At 43.9% G+C, this 22,994-nt stretch overlaps 1 protein-coding gene across 1 annotated transcript in view; it reads right to left on the reverse strand.

The window, feature by feature from the left end:
- Nucleotides 1–22,994, reverse strand: part of eif5b (eukaryotic translation initiation factor 5B) — a 31,816-nt gene that overhangs the window by 7,027 nt on the left and 1,795 nt on the right. Inside the window, exons 2-18 of the mRNA XM_063212339.1 lie at nucleotides 20,278–20,397; nucleotides 19,486–19,558; nucleotides 17,932–18,450; nucleotides 17,154–17,370; nucleotides 15,094–15,305; nucleotides 13,787–13,937; nucleotides 11,805–11,897; nucleotides 11,465–11,542; nucleotides 10,615–10,683; nucleotides 7,034–7,356; nucleotides 5,320–5,427; nucleotides 4,962–5,072; nucleotides 3,478–3,545; nucleotides 2,128–2,269; nucleotides 1,540–1,671; nucleotides 1,022–1,204; nucleotides 626–787 (exon numbers count right to left, since the gene is read on the reverse strand). Coding sequence (XP_063068409.1) covers nucleotides 626–787; nucleotides 1,022–1,204; nucleotides 1,540–1,671; nucleotides 2,128–2,269; nucleotides 3,478–3,545; nucleotides 4,962–5,072; nucleotides 5,320–5,427; nucleotides 7,034–7,356; nucleotides 10,615–10,683; nucleotides 11,465–11,542; nucleotides 11,805–11,897; nucleotides 13,787–13,937; nucleotides 15,094–15,305; nucleotides 17,154–17,370; nucleotides 17,932–18,450; nucleotides 19,486–19,558; nucleotides 20,278–20,397 — 2,761 coding nt within the window. The remainder of the gene's footprint in view (nucleotides 1–625; nucleotides 788–1,021; nucleotides 1,205–1,539; nucleotides 1,672–2,127; nucleotides 2,270–3,477; nucleotides 3,546–4,961; nucleotides 5,073–5,319; nucleotides 5,428–7,033; nucleotides 7,357–10,614; nucleotides 10,684–11,464; nucleotides 11,543–11,804; nucleotides 11,898–13,786; nucleotides 13,938–15,093; nucleotides 15,306–17,153; nucleotides 17,371–17,931; nucleotides 18,451–19,485; nucleotides 19,559–20,277; nucleotides 20,398–22,994) is intronic.

The following is a 22,994-nucleotide window of genomic DNA, read 5'->3' on the forward strand; positions in this document are numbered from 1 at the left end:
GCACCTTCAAAAAACCCTTCTAAATGCCCAAGCCCTTTTTGGAAAAAGGTGAAAAAGGACCCCCTAAATATCTCAGCCCCCGAAGCACATAAAACATGAAGCTTTAACATAAACACATTTTTAATTAAATAGAAAAAAAAACATGAGCCTGAATGCTGTGTACATGCAGCTCCAGGCGCCTGGGTCAATGCTGTGTATGTATACGCAGCATCCAGAATCAATGTTTTAAAGGGACACTGTGTGAGATTTTTAGTTGTTTATTTCCAGAATTCATGCTGCCCATTCAAAAATGTTACCTTTTTCATGAATACTTACCATCAGCATCAAATTCTAAGTATTCATTATGACTGGAAAAATTGCACTTTTCATACATGAAAAGGGGGATCTTCTCCATGGTACGCCATTTTGAATTTCCAAAAATAGCCATTTTTAGCTGCAAAAATGACTCTACTTGGACCATACTAGAAAATATTTGTTCATTACTTAGTAAACGTTCATATAAAGATCAAATTTGGCAATAGGCAGCCCAGTTTCAATGAGCAGCATAGTTGCAGTACCTTTTTTGACCATTTCCTGCACAGTGTCCCTTTAAGTGTGAGTATGGCGAGTCTTGAGCCTACAGTACCTTGACCCTGAGCTCCTTGAGGGGCGGTGGCAACAGCAGCCCCCTGATCTGGGTAACAATCGGCCCATCCACGCCAGGCACGATAATGGTCTCGCCCTCGCGCAGGCGCCCGTTAATCAGGATCACGTCAATGGTGGTGCCCATGCCAGGAAGTGCTTTCACCTGGGAAAAAAATAATAATAAAATAACAAATAATCAAGCGAGCTGTAACCTGGAGAAAATATCATAAAAAATTGGATATTGGAAATGCACTCACGATTAAAAGATGTCAAACAAAAAAAAACAAAAAAAACAATGTGTAGCACACTTAAAAATCCTTAACTGCTTCTTCAGGGCACTAACACAAGTAGAACTGGAATAAAAAATTGGATTAAAAATTGGCCAAAAATGTCTCACCTCCATGACTTGTGCCCGCAGTTCGTCACAGTGTGCCAGGCGGCGTGCCAGCATGGTCTGCGTGAGCTCCACCAGCAGCGCCATCAGGTTGCCCATGCCGTCTCCCGAGTGGGCAGAGGTGGGCACCAGGGACACGAAGGTGCGAGGGTCCTTGTTCTCATGGAAAAGTGCAGCGTTCAGACCCTGCAATTAATAACACACAACATGTCTTATGTCTTATTTATGTGTGTGTGTTGCTGAAGTGTGTGTGTGTGTGTGTGTGTGTGTGTGTGTATATGTGTGTGTGTGTGTGTGGCACCCACTGCAGAAGATGCACACATGACAGACAAACAAACAAACAAACAAACAAACAAATAGACAGACAGTGTCATTGCGATGGGTCATTGGGGGTCTAGTCACAAAGCTCCACCATTCAACATTTGAGAGTTGAAAATGAGTGATTTTTTAAAAAGGAGACTGGCACTTTTCAACACTTATCCGTTTGTAACAATGTTTGAAGATCAAGGTGTAAGCTTAACCTGCTGGGCAAACTCCACGATGATGGCCTTGGCCCTCTCGTCAAACTCGTCCTTGGTGTTCTTCTTCTGTTTCTTCAGTGTGGCCACCACGTCTGTCTCTGGGCCCTTCTTCCAGTCGTACAGACGGTCAATCTAAACACGTCATTGCACACGACATATGTAAACAATTCAGCAGCAAAACGACACATGGAATATATTATTTTGGTGGTACTTTCAATGGTAGGTGCAAAACTTCAGCAAGAAGAAATTTGGATAATTTATCTGCACTTCTGCCACCAATGTCTACCTGAAATAAACTCGTTGTGCAATTTTAACTGCATCAAAAGGTAGAGATGACACATAACCTCAAAGCATAAAGCATGAGCCACAAGCTAACCTTTTTGTGGCATTTTATGCTTATATTATTAATGTATTATGTATAAAACATGTACAAATGTGTTGCTGGTCTGATTTTATTCAGTGCATAACAAGATATTAAAACAATACAATATAAAAAGTATGATGATTATCATGATGGTGCACTTCTTCAAATAAACATTGTTAAAACCCAACGGGGTATTTGCTGCTGCTGCTGCTGCTGCTGCTGACCTTGTTGAGGGCGACGATGAAGGGGCACTTCTTCTCCTTGAGCAGGTTGATGGACTCCAGCGTTTGGGGCTCCAGGCCGTGCATGATGTCCACCACCAGGATGGCAATGTCACACAGCGAACTGCCCCTGTTCCTCAGGTTACTGAACACACACACACACACATCAGTAATTGGGCATGATGTCCACCACCAGGATGGTACTATCACAAAGCAAGCTGCTCCTGTTCCTCATAGTTACTAACACGCACGCACACACACACACACAATTAGTAATTGTGCATGATGTCCACCACTAGGATGGCAATATTAAAAAGCAAGCTGCTCCGGTTCCTATGGTTACTTAACAAACACACATAATAATTGGTTAGAAACACTGATTCGTATGTGAAATCTGACTGGTCTGTTTTTTTATGACCTCAATGGCTCTTTGGTCTTGTCTAGCTCAGTGGCCGGGCACCAACCCTGGACTAGGGCTGCCTTTCAATTCACTCCTTTGAAAGCCCATTGGGAAACTCCAACTCCCATTGTCATTGTGACACAGCACTCCACAGCACACAAGTGAACACTGCACACAACGAAATTGCATTTATGCCTCACCCGTGCAAGGGGGCAGCCCTCAGTGGCGCCCCATGGGGAGCAGTGCGGTGGGACGGTACCATGCTCAGGGTACCTCAGTCATGGAGGAGGATGGGGGAGAGCACTGGTTGATTACTCCCCCCACCAACCTGGCGGATCGGGAGTCGAACTGGCAACCTCCGGGATGCAAGTCTGACGCCCTAACCGCTCACCCATGACTGCCCCTCTGGTCATTTCCTCCCTCCTCGTGCCTAGACGTCATTGAGGACATCTCAACATATGAAAAGGTGAGAGAATGAGGACAGAGAAGCGAGGGTGCACGACACGTGGGGTGCATCCCAATATGTGACCTTGCCTCCTCCACTTGCCTCCTCCACTTGCTTCTCGTCATGATGACATCACTGACAACAGCATTATATTTCAATATCTTGCAAAAGCTCAATTGTAAAGTCTTTTTCTCATTTGCAATTGGGATGGTGAATGAAAAACAGTCCCTCAAAAGTTGTCGTGGCGAGGCTGACAGCTGGGAAACTTTATCGTTTTCTCCACGGAGGAGGGGCCAGGAGGCGGGACGAGGAGACAAGCACAAGTGGAGGAGGCAAGGACACATATTGGGATGCACACGTGGTGTTCGATTCCTCCCTCGATTCCTCATTAGTTTCATTCACTGAGGAATGAGGACAGATTCTGGAGGAAACGACTGGAAGGATATTGAAATGTAGCCTTGGACTCGTTCAGCAGAGCTCAGGTCATTAGGGGGCATATGCTGCATACCTGAAGGACTCGTGCCCTGGCGTGTCAATGATCAGCATTCCGGGAATTTTGACAGTCTCCTTGTCAAACTAGAGGACACACAAAAACACGCACAATGTGAGGCAATAAATGCAGTGATGTATTCTTCCCCACAAAAGCAAAGTGCAGTCAAAATTGAGTTTATACTGAAAATAGTCTTCATAACATCTCCTTCATCTGGTGACAAAGTCTTATGGTCCAAATGTGTCCTATTTTAGAGATATCGCTCTGCTAAATTTGCGGTTACTACAACCTAATATTTTGAAGGCATTCTTCTCACATTCAATGTGGCCGTAGTTACTGCACTTTGCTTTTGTAGGGCAATATTGTCAAGACATTAAAACATTCCTGTCTTCTTCATAGAGGGGACTTAAAAGGGTAAAGGACTGAAGAAAAATGAAAAAGACAAATATTAAGACATTGCTCAAGTTTTCCAAGTTAAATTGGACAGGCTTTGGAATCGCCATACTAAGGAAGCGGGTTCAAAGTCAGTGCTGCATAACATATAGATAAGCCTACACCCATAGGTCAATAGTGGACAGGGCTACTCTTAAGTACTTAGATTCTTCATATACACACACACACACACACACACACACACACACACACACACACACACACACACACACACACGCATGCCACATACACACACACACACACACACACACACATACACACACACACACACACACACACACACACACACACACACACACACACACACACACACACACACACACACACACACACACACACACACGAGTCTGCAGTATTTGATTTTTGAAATAAACACTGTTTTGTTTTCCTCCGTTTGGAAAAAAGATATACCAAGACTCTTCAAATCAGCTTTATAACTGCTTTGTACATCATTATAAAACAATCTCAGCAAAAGAGAGTTGACACGATGAAACCTATGAATTTAAACCATCGAGCTTTATGTACTGAACATCTTTAACCAGAACCGGTAATGCTCATCAAATAGTGTGATGAACTGGTGTAGTAGTCGTGAGCTACAATGTAAAGATAATCAAGAGCCAGACTGATAAGGGTGGGCATGCGCAAATGTTTGACTGGTGGCTTCAGACAGATATACAACAACAAGCTGAAGCATACAAGATAGCGCTGGCATGGCCGTCAACACAGATAGCCTTCGATATCTAAACACAAAAACCCCACTGTAGACCCCCGTACCATATCCATGGCTATTCTGGTTCGGTTCTGGCCCAGGTCGTTTCCCAGTTACATTTTCGCTGTCCTACACATAGGCTTCCCTTTTACAAACATTCAGGCTGCGGGGAGGGGCAGAATGCTAAGCAGCCAACCATGTGAGCACATTTTCTGAGTGAGGGCAGTTTCCAACAATCAGAGGCCGAAGAGTGCGCAGCCAGGGAAATCTACAAACGGAAACCCATGTATAATAAAAAGGAACAAAAAACCCAGAAAAATACTTTTCAGTAGTCTCTTACGTTCTTGACCATCTTGGTCTGGTCCAGGATGGTGTCCAGTGGAACGTTGGTGGCACCGATCTGCTGCGTGATTCCTCCAGCCTCACCATCCTGAACGTGCGTGTGGCGCAGCTGCATACACAAACACACACACAGCAAGATGATGCTTTGGTCCAGGCTTACAGTAAACAGATATGGTGACTGCTCAAGAAAACACAAACACACAAACACCGTGTCTGATAACCCTCACACACAAAAAACCCCAGCCATGCATCAGTTCAGGATTACCATAAATATATACAGTTAGTAAATCTGATGTTACGCATGAGAAAGAACAACCAACGACAACACACACACACACGCACGCACGCACACACACCTTGTCCAGGATTTTAGTCTTTCCTGTGTCGACGTGGCCCAAGACACAGATGACTGGGGCTCGGAGTTGGTCCAAATTAATATTCTTCAGGTTCTCCTGTCGCCGTTTCTAGTGAGAAGAGCACACAGAGGAAAACCACCCAAATTAGATGCCATTGAAAACTTCCTATACCACTTGCATACAAAAATGCATTCCCCCCCCCCCCCCCCCTTTATATTCAGCAGCTACTCTTCTTTATCTGGAATGTTTTTACAAGTCATGGTGTACACAGACACGTCTGAGTCCATGACTGACAGACCACTTAGTTAATACAGAAACTTCATTGTCCCCAATGGGGACATTTTGTCAGCAAGAGAGGTAACACCAGGCATATTGAATCGCCTTTGACACGATGGAACAAAGATTTAACACATTACATTACACATTTATCCAGATACTGTATAACAAGAAACTGACATGGCAATTGACAGGACAGGACAAACAATCGATCGTAGGTTCAACCAGTAACATACAGGGGTACTTCATGAATGAGAGCTAGTCACACTGTTTGAATCTCAGTCAGAAAATTGGGTTGACAACGAGAGCAGGCCAGACCAAATTCTTGCAGTTTTGACGTCACGATAGTTAGGCTAGGAGATCCTATGAGAGGCAGGCTCTGGTTAGCATGGTGCATTTCTTGGCCTTGGTCACATTACCATACTGCCTGTCTGTCTGTGTCTGTGTGTGTGTGTGAGAGAGAGAGAGAACGGTTGCCTGAATCGGTCTTGTGATCTTCACAGTATTGTACACTTATGTTCTTGAGAGACAGAGTGAGGCTACTTCACAGTCTCTTTAGGCTTTGTTGTGCGTCGGTGTGGTTACACTTATGCATCCATTGCCCTTGTATTAGAATAAGCGTGCGTGTGAGTCTATTAGCCTTTCCGTGGAGGTAGGAAGCAAGTGTATGAAATGTGTGTGCATGTGTAAGAGAGACAGTACGGCCAGAGAGAGTAGAGAGAGAGAGGTTCCATTGGCCCATTGTTTCCTGGTTCTATTATGGCCCCCCTTAGGCAGACCTAGGCAGACCTAAGGACTGTTCAATGGGGCACCTAAGTCACGCCCTCTACTTCCTGGTTCATGGGGCAGGGGGAGTCAAAAAATAATTACTGGGCTTGAAAATGATGAAAATGATGACACCAATCCAAACCTTGGACCTCCACCTATGTACCACAAATCCAAAAATCACTCATTTTCAAGCACAGTAATCATTTTTTGACTCCCTCTGCCCCATGAACCAGGAAGTAGAGGGCGTGACTTAGGTGCCCCATTCATTGTAGGAGCATTATGACACGCCCCTTTAGGCAGACCGGAACCTGGTCGCGTTAGGTGCCCATAGAAACCTATTATGTTGGCATATCTCTATAGAATATCTCTGACGGTTACCTCAAAGCACTTTTTTTGTCATGGAGTCATATTAATATGTAATGTGTGTGTGATGCATGTCCTGGCCTTGTCTTACAGTGAGCATGTGTAGTATGTGTGCACAAGATTGTGTCCCTTGGCCTTGATGTATAGGAGCTCTTCTTTGGTGTTATGTGTATGTGTGTGTGTGTGTGTGTGTGTGTGTGTGTGTGTGTGTGTGTGTGTGTGTGTGTGTGTGTGTGTGTGTGTGTGTGTGTGTGTGTGTGTGTGTGTGTGTGTGTGTGTGTGTGTGTGTGTGTGTGTGTGTGTGTACCTCGATGCGCCTCTTGGCCTTGTCATAGAGCCGCTCCTCTTTGGTGAGTCCGTCGTCTGAGTCGCTCTCGCTGCTCGACTCCGAGCTGGGCTCCTTCTGCTTCTTGGCACTGTGCGAGGACGGCTTCTTCTTCTCCTCCTCCTCCTCCTCGCTCTCCTCCTCGTCATCGTCATCTTCCTCGTCGTCATCTTCATCGTCGTCTTCATCCTCATCCTCCTCTTCGCTGCCGTTTTCGGCATCTGGAGGTGCCGTTTTTGACGACGAGGTCTCCTTTGGCTTCTGGGCCTGCGTCTCCTTCACCTCGATGTGGACCTTCTTCAGTTCTGTTTGTTGAGAGAGAGGGAGGAAGAGGCGAGGAGGAAAGAGGGATGAGGAGGAGGAGGAAGAGAGTGGGGTGAGGATGAGGAGGAGAGGGTTGTGAGTGACAGATCCCAAGTTCCACTCACTTCTGCTTTCTCTATCTAATGCCATGGGCACAAAGCGTCGTCACTAATGTAATCTATCATAGGCAACCTACTAAGCTAAGTGGTTAGTCATAATGCGTTTGTTAAACTTCCTTCAATAAGTACAGTGACCGGGAATTAATTTCTCAAAGAAAAAGACATGCACATCAGTCTCAAAAAAGGTTTAAATGCAGGACTAGCAAAGTCACATGAAAAATGAAAATCAAGTCCACACACCAAGCTCCCGTCTCTCTGATTTTTAAATGTTACGGGAGCTTGGTGTGCAGACTTTAATTTTTCATATATGCGAGGAACCCTAAATGGTTGCCGTGATTCACTAACTTTTTATATGCCACATCATACTTCGTTGAATAAAAGCGCCTCACCTGGACGACAAGCTGTCCTCAAGAGTGGTATGTAGTTATAGTGCTACAAATGTAAAGCTAGTAGTCAGGTCAAGTGTTTTTTTTCCATGATGATCCATTACAGAAAGACCCATTGCAATGTAGTACTCAAAAGGAGCTCATTTCCATTGTGGAGCTTGGAAGACATTTTCAAACTCTCATTCCAGGCTTTTCAAGCCCCCAAAACAAGTCAAAGTTGCTTAAAGCTTTGCTACATTGACTACCATGGCTTCACTGAATGAGATTCTTCACATCCGTCTGAATGACCTCAATTGTGCCATCGCATGACATCAGCCTGTATAAGAACATTGAGGCAGCAATTGAGACATTTGAATGGCAACACTGCCCCTTACTGTTGTGGTCACCCCTGTGAAGCACAACTGATAATGTGTACTTAAAGTGGAAATGAAGCAGTGACCTAATATAGGGGTCTATAACACCAGTAAGATAAGCCAGCAAATATATATATTTTTTTGAAGTCTGAAATTTAAGCCGTTAATAAAAAAATAAAGCACAAACACGTAACGTTTCTGTTAACGTTTCCAGCCAACAGCGGGTGACGTCACGCGAATGGTAGTCTCCTATTCTAATGCTGTTATGATAGTAGAGTAGTGAATTAAACATTTGGGACTTGCGTGGCTGATTATGAGCTTATTTGCTTAACCCAAATGAAGCAAGAATACGTGTTTGGGTGGGACAGAACAAATATGAGGCATGAAGGCAGACAAGACATCCCATCACATGAACCACAGGTAAACAAGCAGCTTTTTTTTGCTAAGGTGACACGCTAACACATTTTGGTATGAGCCAACATGATCACTATTCATAATCGTGCGATGTCGTGCAATGTTGCAGTTCCCTACCTTCATCTTCCGATGATTTCGCCAACATTTTCCAAGCACCTGAATTAGGCTACTTTGACATCTCCGTGCCCACGTTTATCGGTGTTATCCAGTCAACAATAATCCAAGGCAACAACGCTATTCCAGCCAGTTTGAGGATGCATCCGCGACTTCAATAACATAATAATGTACTACAATAGATGCAGCTACTTTAAGCATGCCATAACTTAATGTAGGCCATGATAGTTTAACGTGTCATTTCCCGTGGCATCAACTTCAAATCCCCAAAGCTCCTCCAACTCCGAGAGCGAGACGAGAGAGGGGATGGGATAGCCACACACACAGGCTGCGTCCCTTCCCTTCACAAAGCTTTCCAAACTTCCGCCAATTTTGCAAGTTATTTCCTATTACTGAATTGAACCACATAGCCAACTTAAAGACATGGGCTTTCAGATTAGCGTCCAACAATGCAGGAAAAAGACGTTATTGGTGACGGTCTGTCACTACAAACCTATGAGATCGAGCAGCCCCAGTCCTGACTCCTGTCCTATGGTGGATGCAATGGGTGGATGGCTGCAGCTATCCCACCATGCTCGTAGCAAAGGCTTTTTGACACAAAGTGATAATGACACTTGGCATTTCTCTTTCATCTGATAGTAGGTATATAACATAGAAAACCCAGGGACAATGTAAAATGAACCCCTTGTCCTTCTTCAATTTTACTGCCACGATTAGAGTCAGTTAGCGCTGTAGTTAGCACACGCTAACGTTAAGTGAATGGAAGGCTACATTAGCCACCAAGTTCTACCATTCGCGTTACGTAGGCGGCGAACATGGCTGCGCCCTTGTGGCGAAACTCGGTAATAACATGTCATTTTTCAGCAAAACTACTTAAAAGTGCAGTTCAATGAACATCCATTCGTTTATGAAAATAAATAAGCCGCCAAAAAATGATAATAGTTGTCAGTGCTTCATTTCCACTTTAAAATGCAGTGACGCTCAATCGGCTGGGCTCTGCACTGCTACACTGGCAACCCGGGTTCGATTCCGGCCCGAGTCATCGGCCAAGCCTTCCCCATCTCTCTCTGTCCCACTCACTTCCTGTCACCTCTCATACTGACCTATCGAAATAAAGGCAAAAATGCCCCTAAAAACTTTTTTTTTTTTTTAAATGCAGTGACATTTTCTATTTCAGTGCCCATTCCCAAGTGTCATGCGCCATAGGAGTGTAAATGCAGCTTCTGGCACATTTTACTGCTGTCTAAATGCAGCTTTTAAGCTTTAAATGTCGCTTTCTGCTCTTTTGAACAATGATGCTCCTACTGGTAGCCAACGGAAAACACAGCCAGAAAACCTTTTTAAAGAGCATTTGTTCACACTTGTTTCTTCAGTCAGGCAAGAGGACCCAAAACAAAGGGAAAAGGCACCTTTCTCCTTGTTAGCGCATGTATTCTCATAGCACAGTGACATTGACAGCCTTGGCTAGACCCTGGACAAAAACTACTGAAAATTACCAAGGGGCAGCACGCTAAACCCCCCACACTTTAGGCTTGCATGCCCACGGGGACCCCGGTTCGAGTCTGGCCGGGGTCATTTCCCGATCCCACCCCGTCTCTTTGTCCCACTCACTTCCTGTCACCATCTCAGACTGTACTATCAAATAAAGGCACAAATGCCCCTAAAAATATATATTCAAAAAAAAGAAAAAAAAAGAAAATTACCCTCCCTCACACCCTGTCGGCTTCCCTACGCACGCATGAAAGAAGAGAGGCTCTATGACAGGCCAAGAGACGTATAGAGGTAAACACGTGCACACGCAAACACGCACGCAAACACGCACGCACGCACGCACGCACGCACGCACGCACGCACGCACACGCGCACACGCACACCTTTCTCCTCGTCGCTGGCAATGGCTTCCCAGTCATCCACATCTGGCTCCTCTGGCTTCTGTTCCTTTGCTGCAGGAGAAAACAAATGTATAAATATTAGGGCTGGGACGTGATTAAAAAAAAATATCGAATTAATCTATAGGCTTTGAAATTAATTAATCGAATGAATCGCATTTTAATCATTTAAATATCTGACTTGTAAACAGTGAAAAGTATTTTTTTTCACATGGATTTTGAATAATGACAATAAATAAGCTTAATCCAAAAATATTGTTCATGTTTAAAAGAAGAGAGAACTCTTCTCAATTTCAGCAGACTGTTCACCATGAGGCGAAATGCTGCCCTCCACACAGGTCTAATCCAGAACTATGTAGCTATATTATAGTGCGACTAAACTGTGTTATATTTTTTTAATCACATTAATTTTTGTGTGATTAATTAATCGAAATGAATGCATTCATGTCCCAGCCCTAATAAATATATAATGATTTTAACGGTCTGAATTTCACATTGAAAGCATTTATGCAACCATTGCAGGGAGGGCCCACGTCAACGCTGGACACTACTGTAATGTACTTCCCATAAAATATATTTTTATTAATGTCAGTCAGTCAACATAATCTTCGTCAATTGTCGGCCAACATGTTTGGCTACATTACCAAAACCACATTTTTGGCCAGGGGGCTGGAGTTCGAACAGAGAGCAAATGATTCTATTTTTCCATCTACAGAGTCGCATTTATTACCCTGCTATAACCTTCAACATCCTGAATGGCATTCACCAGTGTAGTGTAGTTCCTTTTCACAAGCAATGTAGTTAACACCCAGTTCCCCATGCTTCATGAACTCACCCGTCTCCTCTTTGGGAGTGTTGTCCACTTCCATTGGCTCGGCTGTTTCTGACGTAGGTGAGGTAACCTCTGACGTTTCTGATGATATAATACATAAATTACACAACACCCTACTAGTCAATAGCTACACATAGTACAGTGTGTGTGCACATACGTGTAGACATGAGTGTGCATGTGTGTGTGTGTGTGTGTGTGCGCATGTGGGGGGGTAATTTGCCACCTCATTTATGCGTGCATGTGTTTCTTGTGTACCGGTATGTATGGGGTTGGTCATGTGTGCAGGTAGCGATGGAGGTGTGTGTGTGTGTGTGTGTGTGTGTGTGTGTGTGTGTGTGTGCACCTTCGGGAGTCTGAGCAGCAGGCTTCTTTTTCCTCTTGTCCCCATAGACGGGCTTCTTCTTTGGCATTGAGTCTTTGGATGGCACTTCAACACCTGTACATACACAGCAAACATTAACGCTACAATTACAATAACCAATATTACAGTTAATTCATAGTCTTTTCAATAGTGATTTGTGAGGTACAGGTAGTTGTGTCAGTGTTTGACCTGGGTCAGCTGCCTTAAAGGAACAGTCCACCGGTCAACCACTGACCTCCCAAACGTCAAGACCAAATCGCAGATGTTTTGTCTAAAGGGCTTCGCATACTTTACGTGCGTAATTTGGCGCATTTGGCGCGAGAACCATTAAAATGTGACAGACCATTCATAGTCAAAAGCGCCATTTACAGGCTTTTGCTTGCATTTTCGGAAGTGTGCCCTCTGCTGTTCATGAGAGAAACGGCAGAATCTGTCGCAACTCGCAGCGGGAGTTCAAGAGATGTATAAAAATAGAAAGCCAAAACACGGCTGCTGTAGGGCTACTGAACGTCTGACTTATGACTTACCACAATGAAACATAGATTTTTGTTGTAGCCTACATTGCCAGATCATTCCAAGACCATGTGAGAGCATTGTTCTGGCTGCAGAATTTATAAATAGATCGCCAAACACAACGTGCCTCTGAACATAGTAAACAATTGTTTCACTGAACAACATTTAAAGGGACAGTTTGGTCAATTTCAACATGCAGTTGTATTGTTCACGCTACCCTTGACTTGTTGTCAGTACCTGGTGATGCCACATTTTTCGGCTCAGCCCTTTCCGAGATATGAGCAATTCTAATGGGGGGCAGCATTTGTTTACATTTTTAAAAAATGAAACATAGGCCAACTCCAAATATTTTCCCAAAAGGTACTGCTGTTTGCTAGTTGTCTGCTGATGTTTTATAACCTTTTGGATGTTTTTGGGAATAAATAAAAATGTTTTTTTGAAATGTAAACAAAGAGCTGCCCCCATTACAATGACCAGGATCTCGGAAACGGCTGAAGAAGAAGAAAAAAAATCTCAGGCACTGACAAGTCCAGGGTAGTGTGAGCTTGCATGTTGAAATTGACTGAACTGTCCCTTTAAGGGAGAAGATAAAATAACTCTCTAAGACATGTTATTATCCTCAAAATGATGCAGGGTCCATTCTGTAGTACAGTAGCTGTAGCCATATCTCTTCGCAACTCCTGCTTTGTCTGCCTACATGCATGGTCGCTGGTGGCGCACGCCAAGTTACAAAAAATGTGGGGTGCACGACCTCGCCCCGCACCAGCTTGCGAAGGGGCGTGTGACGTCATTTTGAGCGCACAACATCGTCGCCAGGGAGGTATGAATGAGGTTAGCGCCAGTTACGCTAACAATGAATCCGCCTTTTGGCCACAGCAAAATGAGTTTAAATTCAATTGACACTTCCCCATTTAACACTTAAAGTGATACTGTCCCATTTTTGGAAATAAGCTTATTTTACACCTCCCATTGAGTTAAATTATTGGGTATTACCTTGCTCCTGTACTTTCAACCGTTCTCTGAGTATGGCAGTGCAAATTTTACCTCCAAGCTAGCAGTTAACATTGAGTCCTATGAGACCAGCTGGCGGCTAACTGGTCTCATAGGACTACATGTTAACTGCTAGCTTTGAGGTAAAAGTTGCACTGCCGTACTCAGAGAACGGTTGAAAGTACAGGAGAAAGGTAAAACTCAATACATTTAACTGAAGGGGAGGTTTAATATGAGCTTCTTTCCAAAAATGGGACAGTATCAATTTAAGATTAACAGATAAACCACACACTCCATAACTAGTACCACACACACACACACACACACACACACACACACACACACACACACACACACACACACACACACACACACACACACACACACACACACACACACACACACACACACACACACACACACACACACACACACACACAGAAAATCTGATGGGTCCGCACCCTGCGCCTGCAGCAGCTTGAGTGTGGCCTCTGCGCGGGCGCGCGCCTCCCTCTGGGCCTTGGTCAGCAGCTTGCCCTCCTTCTTCAGACGCTCCTTCCTCTCCTTGTCCTTCTGCTTCTTCTTCTCCCTCCTCTCCTGCTCTAGACGCTCCTGGAAGAAGAGAGACAGACAAAGTGTTAGCCATCATCATTAAACAAAGGCGTAGGTCAGAGGGCTTCGGCGTTCTGTTTTGTAGTGCGAAGGTGCTCTTTGGTTAGACGTAACTTAGAGATGTATGATGAAATCCAAGGCACTCTTCGTCTTCATTAAAAAGCTTTTAATTAAATGTAGCTAGTTCATACTTGAACATTAAAATTTGCCAACATGTTTCGTCCAAACATTGGCCTTCATCAGGGCTCTAAAGCAGCTCTAAAGCCCTGATGAAGGCCAATGTTTGGCCGAAACATGTTGGCAAATTTTAATGTTCAAGTTTGTTAGCCATCATCATCACCATCATCAAACCGAAGGAGTTTTGTGACCACCTCAATGACCCTCAGGTCAATTCACACTTTGAAAAAGGGGATCCTGGAAGGGTTGGCCCACAGGTCCACACTCCAGACATATACTGTACATAAGGTCTAAAATAACCTGAACTAGAAATCCCTCAGATGACTAAATGTTTCTGAAATCAAGTTTCAAAAAGAAGCCCAGTGACGAAATGTTGTCCAGTCCGGTCGCCTACAATTAAACTCTTTGTGGCCAAGATGAGCCTGATGAATGTGAATCGTTGTACTAGTGCAGGGCTATTCAATTAGAATTTCATCTGGGCCACATTTCGAAACCAAGAACTGCAGTCGGGCCACACATTTTCAGACATCACGACCACTGAAATGACACTTAAAATCAATAGTCCACAAACAAATTTTAAACATGTTCCTCTGACCTAAAAACTTAACCACATTGAATGTGAATGTATAAGACAAGCAGAAGATTCACAAGCAAATAATGTGTTGTACTGCAGTAACAAAACTGAAATGTATACTGCTTCAGTTGGGGGCCATGCCTGGGCCGCATGTGGACTGCATCTGGGCCGCATCTGGCCCTCGGGCCTCCAATTGAATTGCCCTGTACTAGTGTGTGGATATGTATGAACATGTGTGTGTGTGTGTGTCCATAAATGAATGGGTGCGAGTATGAGTATGAGTGCATGAATGTGTATTGTAGCAGAGCTAACCTGCCTCTGTGCCTACAGCTCCTCCAGGCCTCTGAGCCCGTCCTCCCCTTACTCCCTGTGTGTGTGTGTGTGTGTGTGTGCGCGCGCTCTAACCTGCTCCAGCCTCTCTGCCTCCTGCTCCTCCAGGCGTTTGAGCCGCTCCTCCTCCTCCCTCTTCTGCCTCTCCTCCTCCTCCTTCATGCGGGCCAGCGCCTCCTGCATGGCCTTGACTGTGGCCTTGCTGGGCCCCTTCTTCTTCTCCTTCTCCTCCTTCTCGCCCTTCTTCTTCTTCTTGTCCTTCTTCTTCTTGTCTCCCTCTGCATCCTCTGCGGAAAGGAGAAGAGACACCACAACAGGCTAAATCAGGGGTGTCAAACTCATTTCGGTTCAGGGAACACATGCAGTCACGATTTGATCTCAAGTGTGCCGGACCAGTAATGTCACTGCAAAATATCAAAAATTTCTGCTTCATATCAGAATCGCATTGCTAGTCGATCATCTGGAGGTGGATGCCAGCTGGTATATTAGGAGCATTGACTGTACATGACGGGCTACAAAGGCACATTCGTTCTAAAGCATTGAAAACCTGAAATCTCAGACACCTGCAGCGCCTTTGTAATGAGCTACAGATTTACTTCTTTTTTTGACATTCTTAGTGCTTCATTTTTGGGCTGTGAAAAAGCCGATAATGTGCATCCTATGTTGTGCCTAACTGCTGCACCAAGTGAAATTCTCAAAGAATGTACTACGAAATGTACTACGCCTTGTCACTGTCCATGAAATCACTATGAATGTGCCTTGGTGATATGCACAAGTTGAGCAAGATGTCGTCCACTGTAGAGCACCATTTTGCAATCTCAGCAAAAGCAACAAATCTGATATATGCCAATAAAAAAAGAGAAGTCATCAAGTGGAGCAGACCACATATGTGTTCTGTCATAAGTGTTCTGCTTTTCTCATCAACCATGGCTTTGCTATGAATGTACCCAACTGCTATGCATGATTAGAATAGGAGGCTTTTCACTGTGGTAGACCACTGCGTGGCTAGCTCACCCTTCACTGCAAAAAAAACAAACCATTATGAATGCAAGTAAGTGATGCATATAAATAGAAAGAGAAGTAGTGGTCCAAGTCCACTGATTTTTCTCTCCTTGCATGACTTTGGCTGATGCGTGTTTAAAGGGACACTGTGTGAGATTTTTTAGTTGTTTATTTCCAGAATTCATGCTGCCCATTCACTAATGTTACATTTTTCATGAATATTTACCACCACCATCAAATTTTAAGTATTCATTATGACTGGAAAAATTGCACTTTTCATACATGGTCAGCCATTTTGAATTTCCAAAAATAGCCATTTTTAGCTGCAAAAATGACTCTACTTGGACCATACTAGGAAATATTTGTTTATTACTTAGTAAACTTTCATGTAAAGATCAAATTTGGCAATAGGCAGCCCAGTTTCAATTAGCAGCATAGTTGCAGTACCTTTTTTGACCATTTCCTGCACAGTGTACCTTTAATAGGACTCAGGTGCATAACACAGTCATGGGCAGTCATGGGTGAGCGGTTAGGGCGTCAGACTTGCATCCCAGAGGTTGCCGGTTCGACTCCCGACCCGCCAGGTTGGTGGGGGGAGTAATCAACCAGTGCTCTCCCCCATCCTCCTCCATGACTGAGGTACCCTGAGCATGGTACCGTCCCACCGCACTGCTCCCCATGGGGCGCCACTGAGGGCTGCCCCCTTGCACGGGTGAGGCATAAATGCAATTTCGTTGTGTGCAGTGTGCAGTGTTCACTTGTGTGCTGTGGAGTGCTGTGTCACAATGACAATGGGAGTTGGAGTTTCCCAATGGGCTTTCAAAGCTTTCAAAGCTTTTCAAACACTGAGCTTGGCAATTCCAAACTGATGTGTCTTGTGATGTGAGAGGATCGGGGGAAAAAATAATTAGAAGACCACCCACTTGTGATTTCCGTCCCCTCCCAAATCATTAGAAATCTGGCTAACTTATGTTAAAAAAAAGAGAGAAGGCATGAAGTGCAGTAGAATCGTGAAGCGAATTTCCTCACTATCCATGGCCTCTGCGTCCTGGCTTGGCCAGTTCTTACCTAATGCGTCTGATGATGTTATTGGATAGGAAGAGAAATCATTAGAAGACCACTGATCTGCTCACCCTCCATGGCCTCAGCGTCCTGTTCCTCTGAGATGGCCTTCTCCAGCTGCTTCTTGTCGTCGGCCGGCCCGGCCCCCTCGTCTGCTGCTGCTGCTGCTCCCTCTGCCTTCTTCCCGGCCTCCTCCTCCTTCTTGGCCTTCTGCTTGGCACGCTCCTCCTCCTTCTTCTTGCGGTCGCGCTCCTTCTTCTCCGCCTTCTTCTGCGCCGCCGTCTTCACCTGGAAATTATTTTATTGAAAAAAACAGTTAATTATTTTAACAGGGATGATGAATGAGGCAACTGTGGACAAGTTACACCACACACACACACACACACACACACACACACACTAGGTGCCAGGAGTTTGAATTTACTTCAAATTAGGTGGGATTTAGCATTTTTGGGCATTTTTTGGCCCTGCTGCCTTGAAAACATTTCAAACATGAATGTTGAAGCTATTTTCATGCATTGTATACAGGATGCGATTTGTCGGAAAACCAGAAGAGGGGATATGTTTCAGATTGTAAGCAATATCAATGTAATTACATTGAACTGTGATAAAATCATGCAGAAAAAGTGGCGATATCAAGACCAGAAGGGGGTACAATCCCCCCAATCTCCCCCCTACAAATCGCACCCTGATTGTATAGGAATTAGCCTCAGGCTAATATATGCTATATCTATAATCCCAGCAGCACATTATTATCAAAAAAAAAACCCCGGACATACAAATATTCCCAACTCTACAGCATAAGCACACGGACGCACGCATGCACGGACGCACACACGTTGTGTTCACCTTGAAGGTGCCGTCATCTCCTTCCTCCTCATCGCTCTCGGCAGCCTTCACTTTCCCCTTCCCTTTCTTGCCCTTCTTCCGCATCTGAGGACCCTCATCCGAATCCTCATCCTCCTCGCCCTCCCCCGCCGCCTTGTTGCCTCCACCTCCAGCACCTCCACCGCCACCTCCAGCGTCTCCTCCTTTGACGACCTCTCCGTTCTTCTCCTCGTCTTCCTCGGAGTCTGAGGCGGCTGCAGCGGATGTTTTTCTTCCGGCCTTCTTGCCACCTTTGCCCTTCTGCCGCGTCCGAGAGCCCTCGTCGTCAGAATCGTCGCTAGCAGCAGCGGGAGCAGACGCCTTCTGGCCGCGCGAGGGAGCGCCATCATCGTTGTCATCCGCGCCCACACCAGTCGCACTCGAACCCTGGTCCTCCTCGCCACCATCCTCGTCCTCGTGGCTGCCACGCTTGCCCTTGCCACCGCGGGTCTTCTTCTTCTCCTTAGGGGCAGTCACGGGCTCCTCCTCGAAACTGTCAGACTTATGACACAAAACAAAACAAAAAATCAGTTTCAATTCCATAAAATAACATTTGGTAAGGTGTAGGGCTGTAACGATATTATATCGAACTGAGAATTCGTGATACATAGTGACGATACTGTGTTGTGATACAAAGAGGCAGTATCGTGATACACCCTTTCAAACTTTTGTTACCCATCAGTCAAGAAAACAACCACATGATATGAAGTTATAGAGCCTCAAATCATCATCATTATTATATTTAAACCTTTTAAAATTATTAGTAGCCTCTTGTAACCTATTCCATCTATGACCTATTCATATTTTTTATTTTATAATGTTGGCAAATGTGAAATCGGTGTATCGAACCGTAGGTCATAAATCGTGATATGAACCGAATCATGAGTTTAGGGTATCGTTACAGCCCTAGTAAGGTGTAATAAGACTGATATTACAGACTAATTCCATGTTTTTTTTCTGTAGTCTTTGTCTAAGGCGGTGTTTATACATACCCGGGTATTTTGATATACGCAGACCTTCTCCTTCGGATGTGCCTTTCGTTCACAAACAAACGAAGGTTTTCCCTCTATAAACGAAGCTCCAAAAAAACTCCGGCAAAAGTGGAGATTTTTTTAAATCTCCGGTTAGCGTTTGTATATAAACAGAGATAAACGGAGACTTGGATGGCACTACTTACGGCCTTAACGTATTTATGACAGCTCTCAACAGCACATGTATGCGTATTTGCCTTTGATGTGAACGAACATATTTCGCTAAGCAAAATGTTCGTTTATTAAAATACCCAGGTATGTATAAACAGCACCTAAGACAAACCATAATAAGCTTTTAATACATTGAGCATAACTGTGTTTGTTATAAGACATTCATCACTTTAGCCAACTGGCATGGATTATTTAATAATTGCTATTAATTACGAAAATTGTACACCCTGCAATAATATGATGCCCATGTCAGCCACAAAACATAACAGTCCAATGAAAGTTTTACACATCTAAAAAGATCCCAATATTCCTCCATGATACTACTGTTCACTACCTTTAGTCCGTCTTTGCCTTTTCCCCCCGTCTCCAAAGATAGTTCCTCCAGTTCTTTTTGGATGTCATCCTCACTGCAAGGCAAACACAGAAGGTGAGGGATGCACTACACACTTACCTAAAATAACTTCAACACAAAAGCTTAATTCAGCAGAACAAAAGTCATTACAACACAACTATTCTAGTACAACTCTTTGATGAAATTTTTCACAAGGGTAATAGACTGAGTGTAAGGTACTCACTCATACCCTCTACATTTTTTCTTGGGCTTAGTGGACACCCTTACATAAAAGTTAATATTACAGGGTATATACAGCAATCTTGAAGTCAAATTTACTACCCTTTAATACCCCTTTTCATTACCTCTAGATTTTTTTTACAACCATCACAACATTCCGGTTCCAGTATTAACAAGACATCTTTTGTAATTTCTACCTTCTAAACATTACATTACACTTTCGTGTTTTGCAAAAAGACGCCCGAAAGGGAGCAGTGCGATTCCAGAGTGCTGTTTAAAAGTCTGCTATGAACTAGGTCAGGTGGCTACTGTTGCGCGAATCACTGGTGTTTTGAAAAACTGTGATAAAACAGTGAATACATTTTTTTCAAACTGGTGCAACAACAAAAAAAGAATACCTCGTTTTTCAAAAATTAATACTTTTTGAGCAAATTTACGACTTTTAATGCCATTAAATATTGACTTTTTAATTTATCACCTTTTAATACTTTTTAAAACCCTGCATACACCCTGTATTAATCTGAGCGAAGCCGACAGGAGAGGGGAAACACTTACTCAAACTCCTCTTTTTGTTTGCCCTTCTTCTTTTTGCCTTTTCCTTTGCCCTGGTCTTTGGCCGCTCCGGCTCCCTCGATTTCAGCAGTCAGGGCATCAATGTCGATATCATCTTTGGCACTGTAATGACACGGCAGAAAACAACACCCTTCTTATACTCTTCAACATCAGTAACACTTGCACGTTGCACCTGAGAACTATGAACTGTTTTCTGTATTACCATCTGGGAAACGGTATAGAAGCCTGAAATCTCACACTACCAGACTCCAAAGTAGTTTCTTCCACCAAGCAGTTAGATTACTGAATTCATGCTGAAGACAACAAGGCACTTTCTTTGCACTTTTTTTCCATCCCCCCTCCCTCTTTTTTCTTTTTTTAAATCTTTTTTGAGGACACAAAAAAACACAACAATATTTACTCTTTATAGGCTGCAAACCTATAACAAGACGTAATAAACAAATCTTGAATCTTAAATCTTGACAGGCTTCATCTCTAATGTCAGTCACTTTAAGCTTACTGAGCAGTAGGGTCACGTGACCAGTTAGCCACATGAGGCAACAATGGTGGTCATCATATGCAAACAAAATAAATTACTGTAAATGAGTTCAACTTTTGAAAATGTTAAACAATTAAAAAAAACTACTAACAACATTGATAAATTGATTGATTAATTGATTGATCATGTGACAGAAGCACAGACATTGCTTGCACAATAACTTATCAGGTCAAACCAATTGGAGGCCGCTCGAAGGCTTTGCCCCCTGATAAAAGCAACGTGTGAGAATCACACACCTGACAAATACAGTTGCCGCACAGAAACACACACACACACACACACACACACACACACACACACACACACACACACACACACACACACACACACACACACACACACACACACACACACACACACACACACACCTGCAATCTGCACTGCTGGCTACAATCCCTTAATCCCAGTCACTCGCCACCAATCCATTATCAGCAAATATACACACACATGCACACACAACAACACACCTGCCCACCAAACAGAGCTTGAGCAACACACAGCTATATAGGCTAACAGGACAACGACAAAAAAAAAAAAACACAGGCCACCTTCCATCCAAGTGTCTATCTGTATTGGCCATGATATAGCGATAGCTGCTGAAATGGCAATAAATGTAAACAATCAATCATAAACCATGCAAATGATGAGTTGGTGGAATTATAACTTGCTTTCTTACCGAGGGCAGGTCATGGGCCCGGGTGGGGCCTGGGACAGAATGAAAGGGAGTGTTGCGGTAGCTGGGCTTATACAGAGAGGGGCGTGTGGCAAGGGCTCTCCTTGCAGCCAGGTTGCATCAGCACCCCTCATGTGAGGCCACACAGTACAGTAGGGCCCAGCCCACAATGGCTGATGAAAAGCCCCATGACTATGAACACAGAAATATTCCTATTGTGCAGTTTTTTTTTTTACCTCATCAGAAATGTTCAGAAAGGTGAACTTTAGTAACTTCTCTCTTACACAAGTACTGTAAGTATGATGCACATTAATGCATGTGCAACATGTGAAAAAAAACTGTTGATGCAAATTGCAGATGTATATACAAAGGGCAGGAAATTAAAGGAATCGTTTCAGAGAAATATTCTAACCAAGCCATTGGCTTCTATACCACAAGTGGGGAAGTTAACCGAGTGCCTTTAGAACATTTGCAAGTGTGACAAACAATATCACTGTTGTTGCTTGCAATGACTTGATGACTTGTAATAAATTAAGTCAATACTTCTCGCAGCTTTGTCTTCACAGCGAGGTCCCATGACAGAACACAGCCACAGCTATTTGGAAAGACACCAAGGGAAGCAAGCCAATAGCTCCTTTGGACGTAGCAAATACTTAATATGTGTAGCAGGAATGCATGTCTTACTGTGTTTATCCAATGCCAGTACGCCACTAATGCACCATGTGTTGCAACTAGTTTTGTGATATGTGCATAGTGACAGTAAAGGTTATACCATCTTACAACAGTGTTTCTGGTTGCAATGTACAATCCTACTTGCACACTCATAACGGTGTAAATGTGTTCTCCATGATTAGATGGCTCATTATCTTCATTACACAGGCATTTCCTCAATTTTTATTCAACCACAACTTTGAAAAAATGAGGCCCATGTTTGCAACTACCCCCCGAATGTACCACAAAAACATGATGATCCAAACTCCTTCGTCCTGCTGTTGCAAGAAAGTGTGCTTGAGCTCTGCAGTGTGGAAACATAACAGACATGAGCTCACACACACACACACACACACACACACACACACACACACACACACACACACACACACACACACACACACACACACACACACACACACACACACACACACACAGTCATGGTAAAGAGGGATGAGCATCTGTCATCTCGGGTTAACGTAGCTACCCAATGCACTCTGGCAACTAATCAACTTAACAGAGTCCGGCAAAGGCTCTAAATTCCCTCACTTCTCTCAGCTCTCTATTGGTTTTAGCGCAAAACAACCTGGTAATCAGGGTCTGGCATTTAGTTACGGTACATAGAAAAATAAAGCATGCCAAAACAATGACACCACGAGCATATTGTGTCAGAGATTGAGACGACAGGTAAATTTGGCAAGCAAATGCAAATACACAGCTCCAGTGATTATGCTTGCCAATTGCTATAAGCGTATCAAAAGGTAACTGACTTGTATG

The sequence above is a fragment of the Engraulis encrasicolus genome, chromosome 12, assembly GCF_034702125.1.
Source record: "Engraulis encrasicolus isolate BLACKSEA-1 chromosome 12, IST_EnEncr_1.0, whole genome shotgun sequence".
NCBI classification, from domain to species: Eukaryota; Metazoa; Chordata; class Actinopteri; order Clupeiformes; family Engraulidae; genus Engraulis; species Engraulis encrasicolus.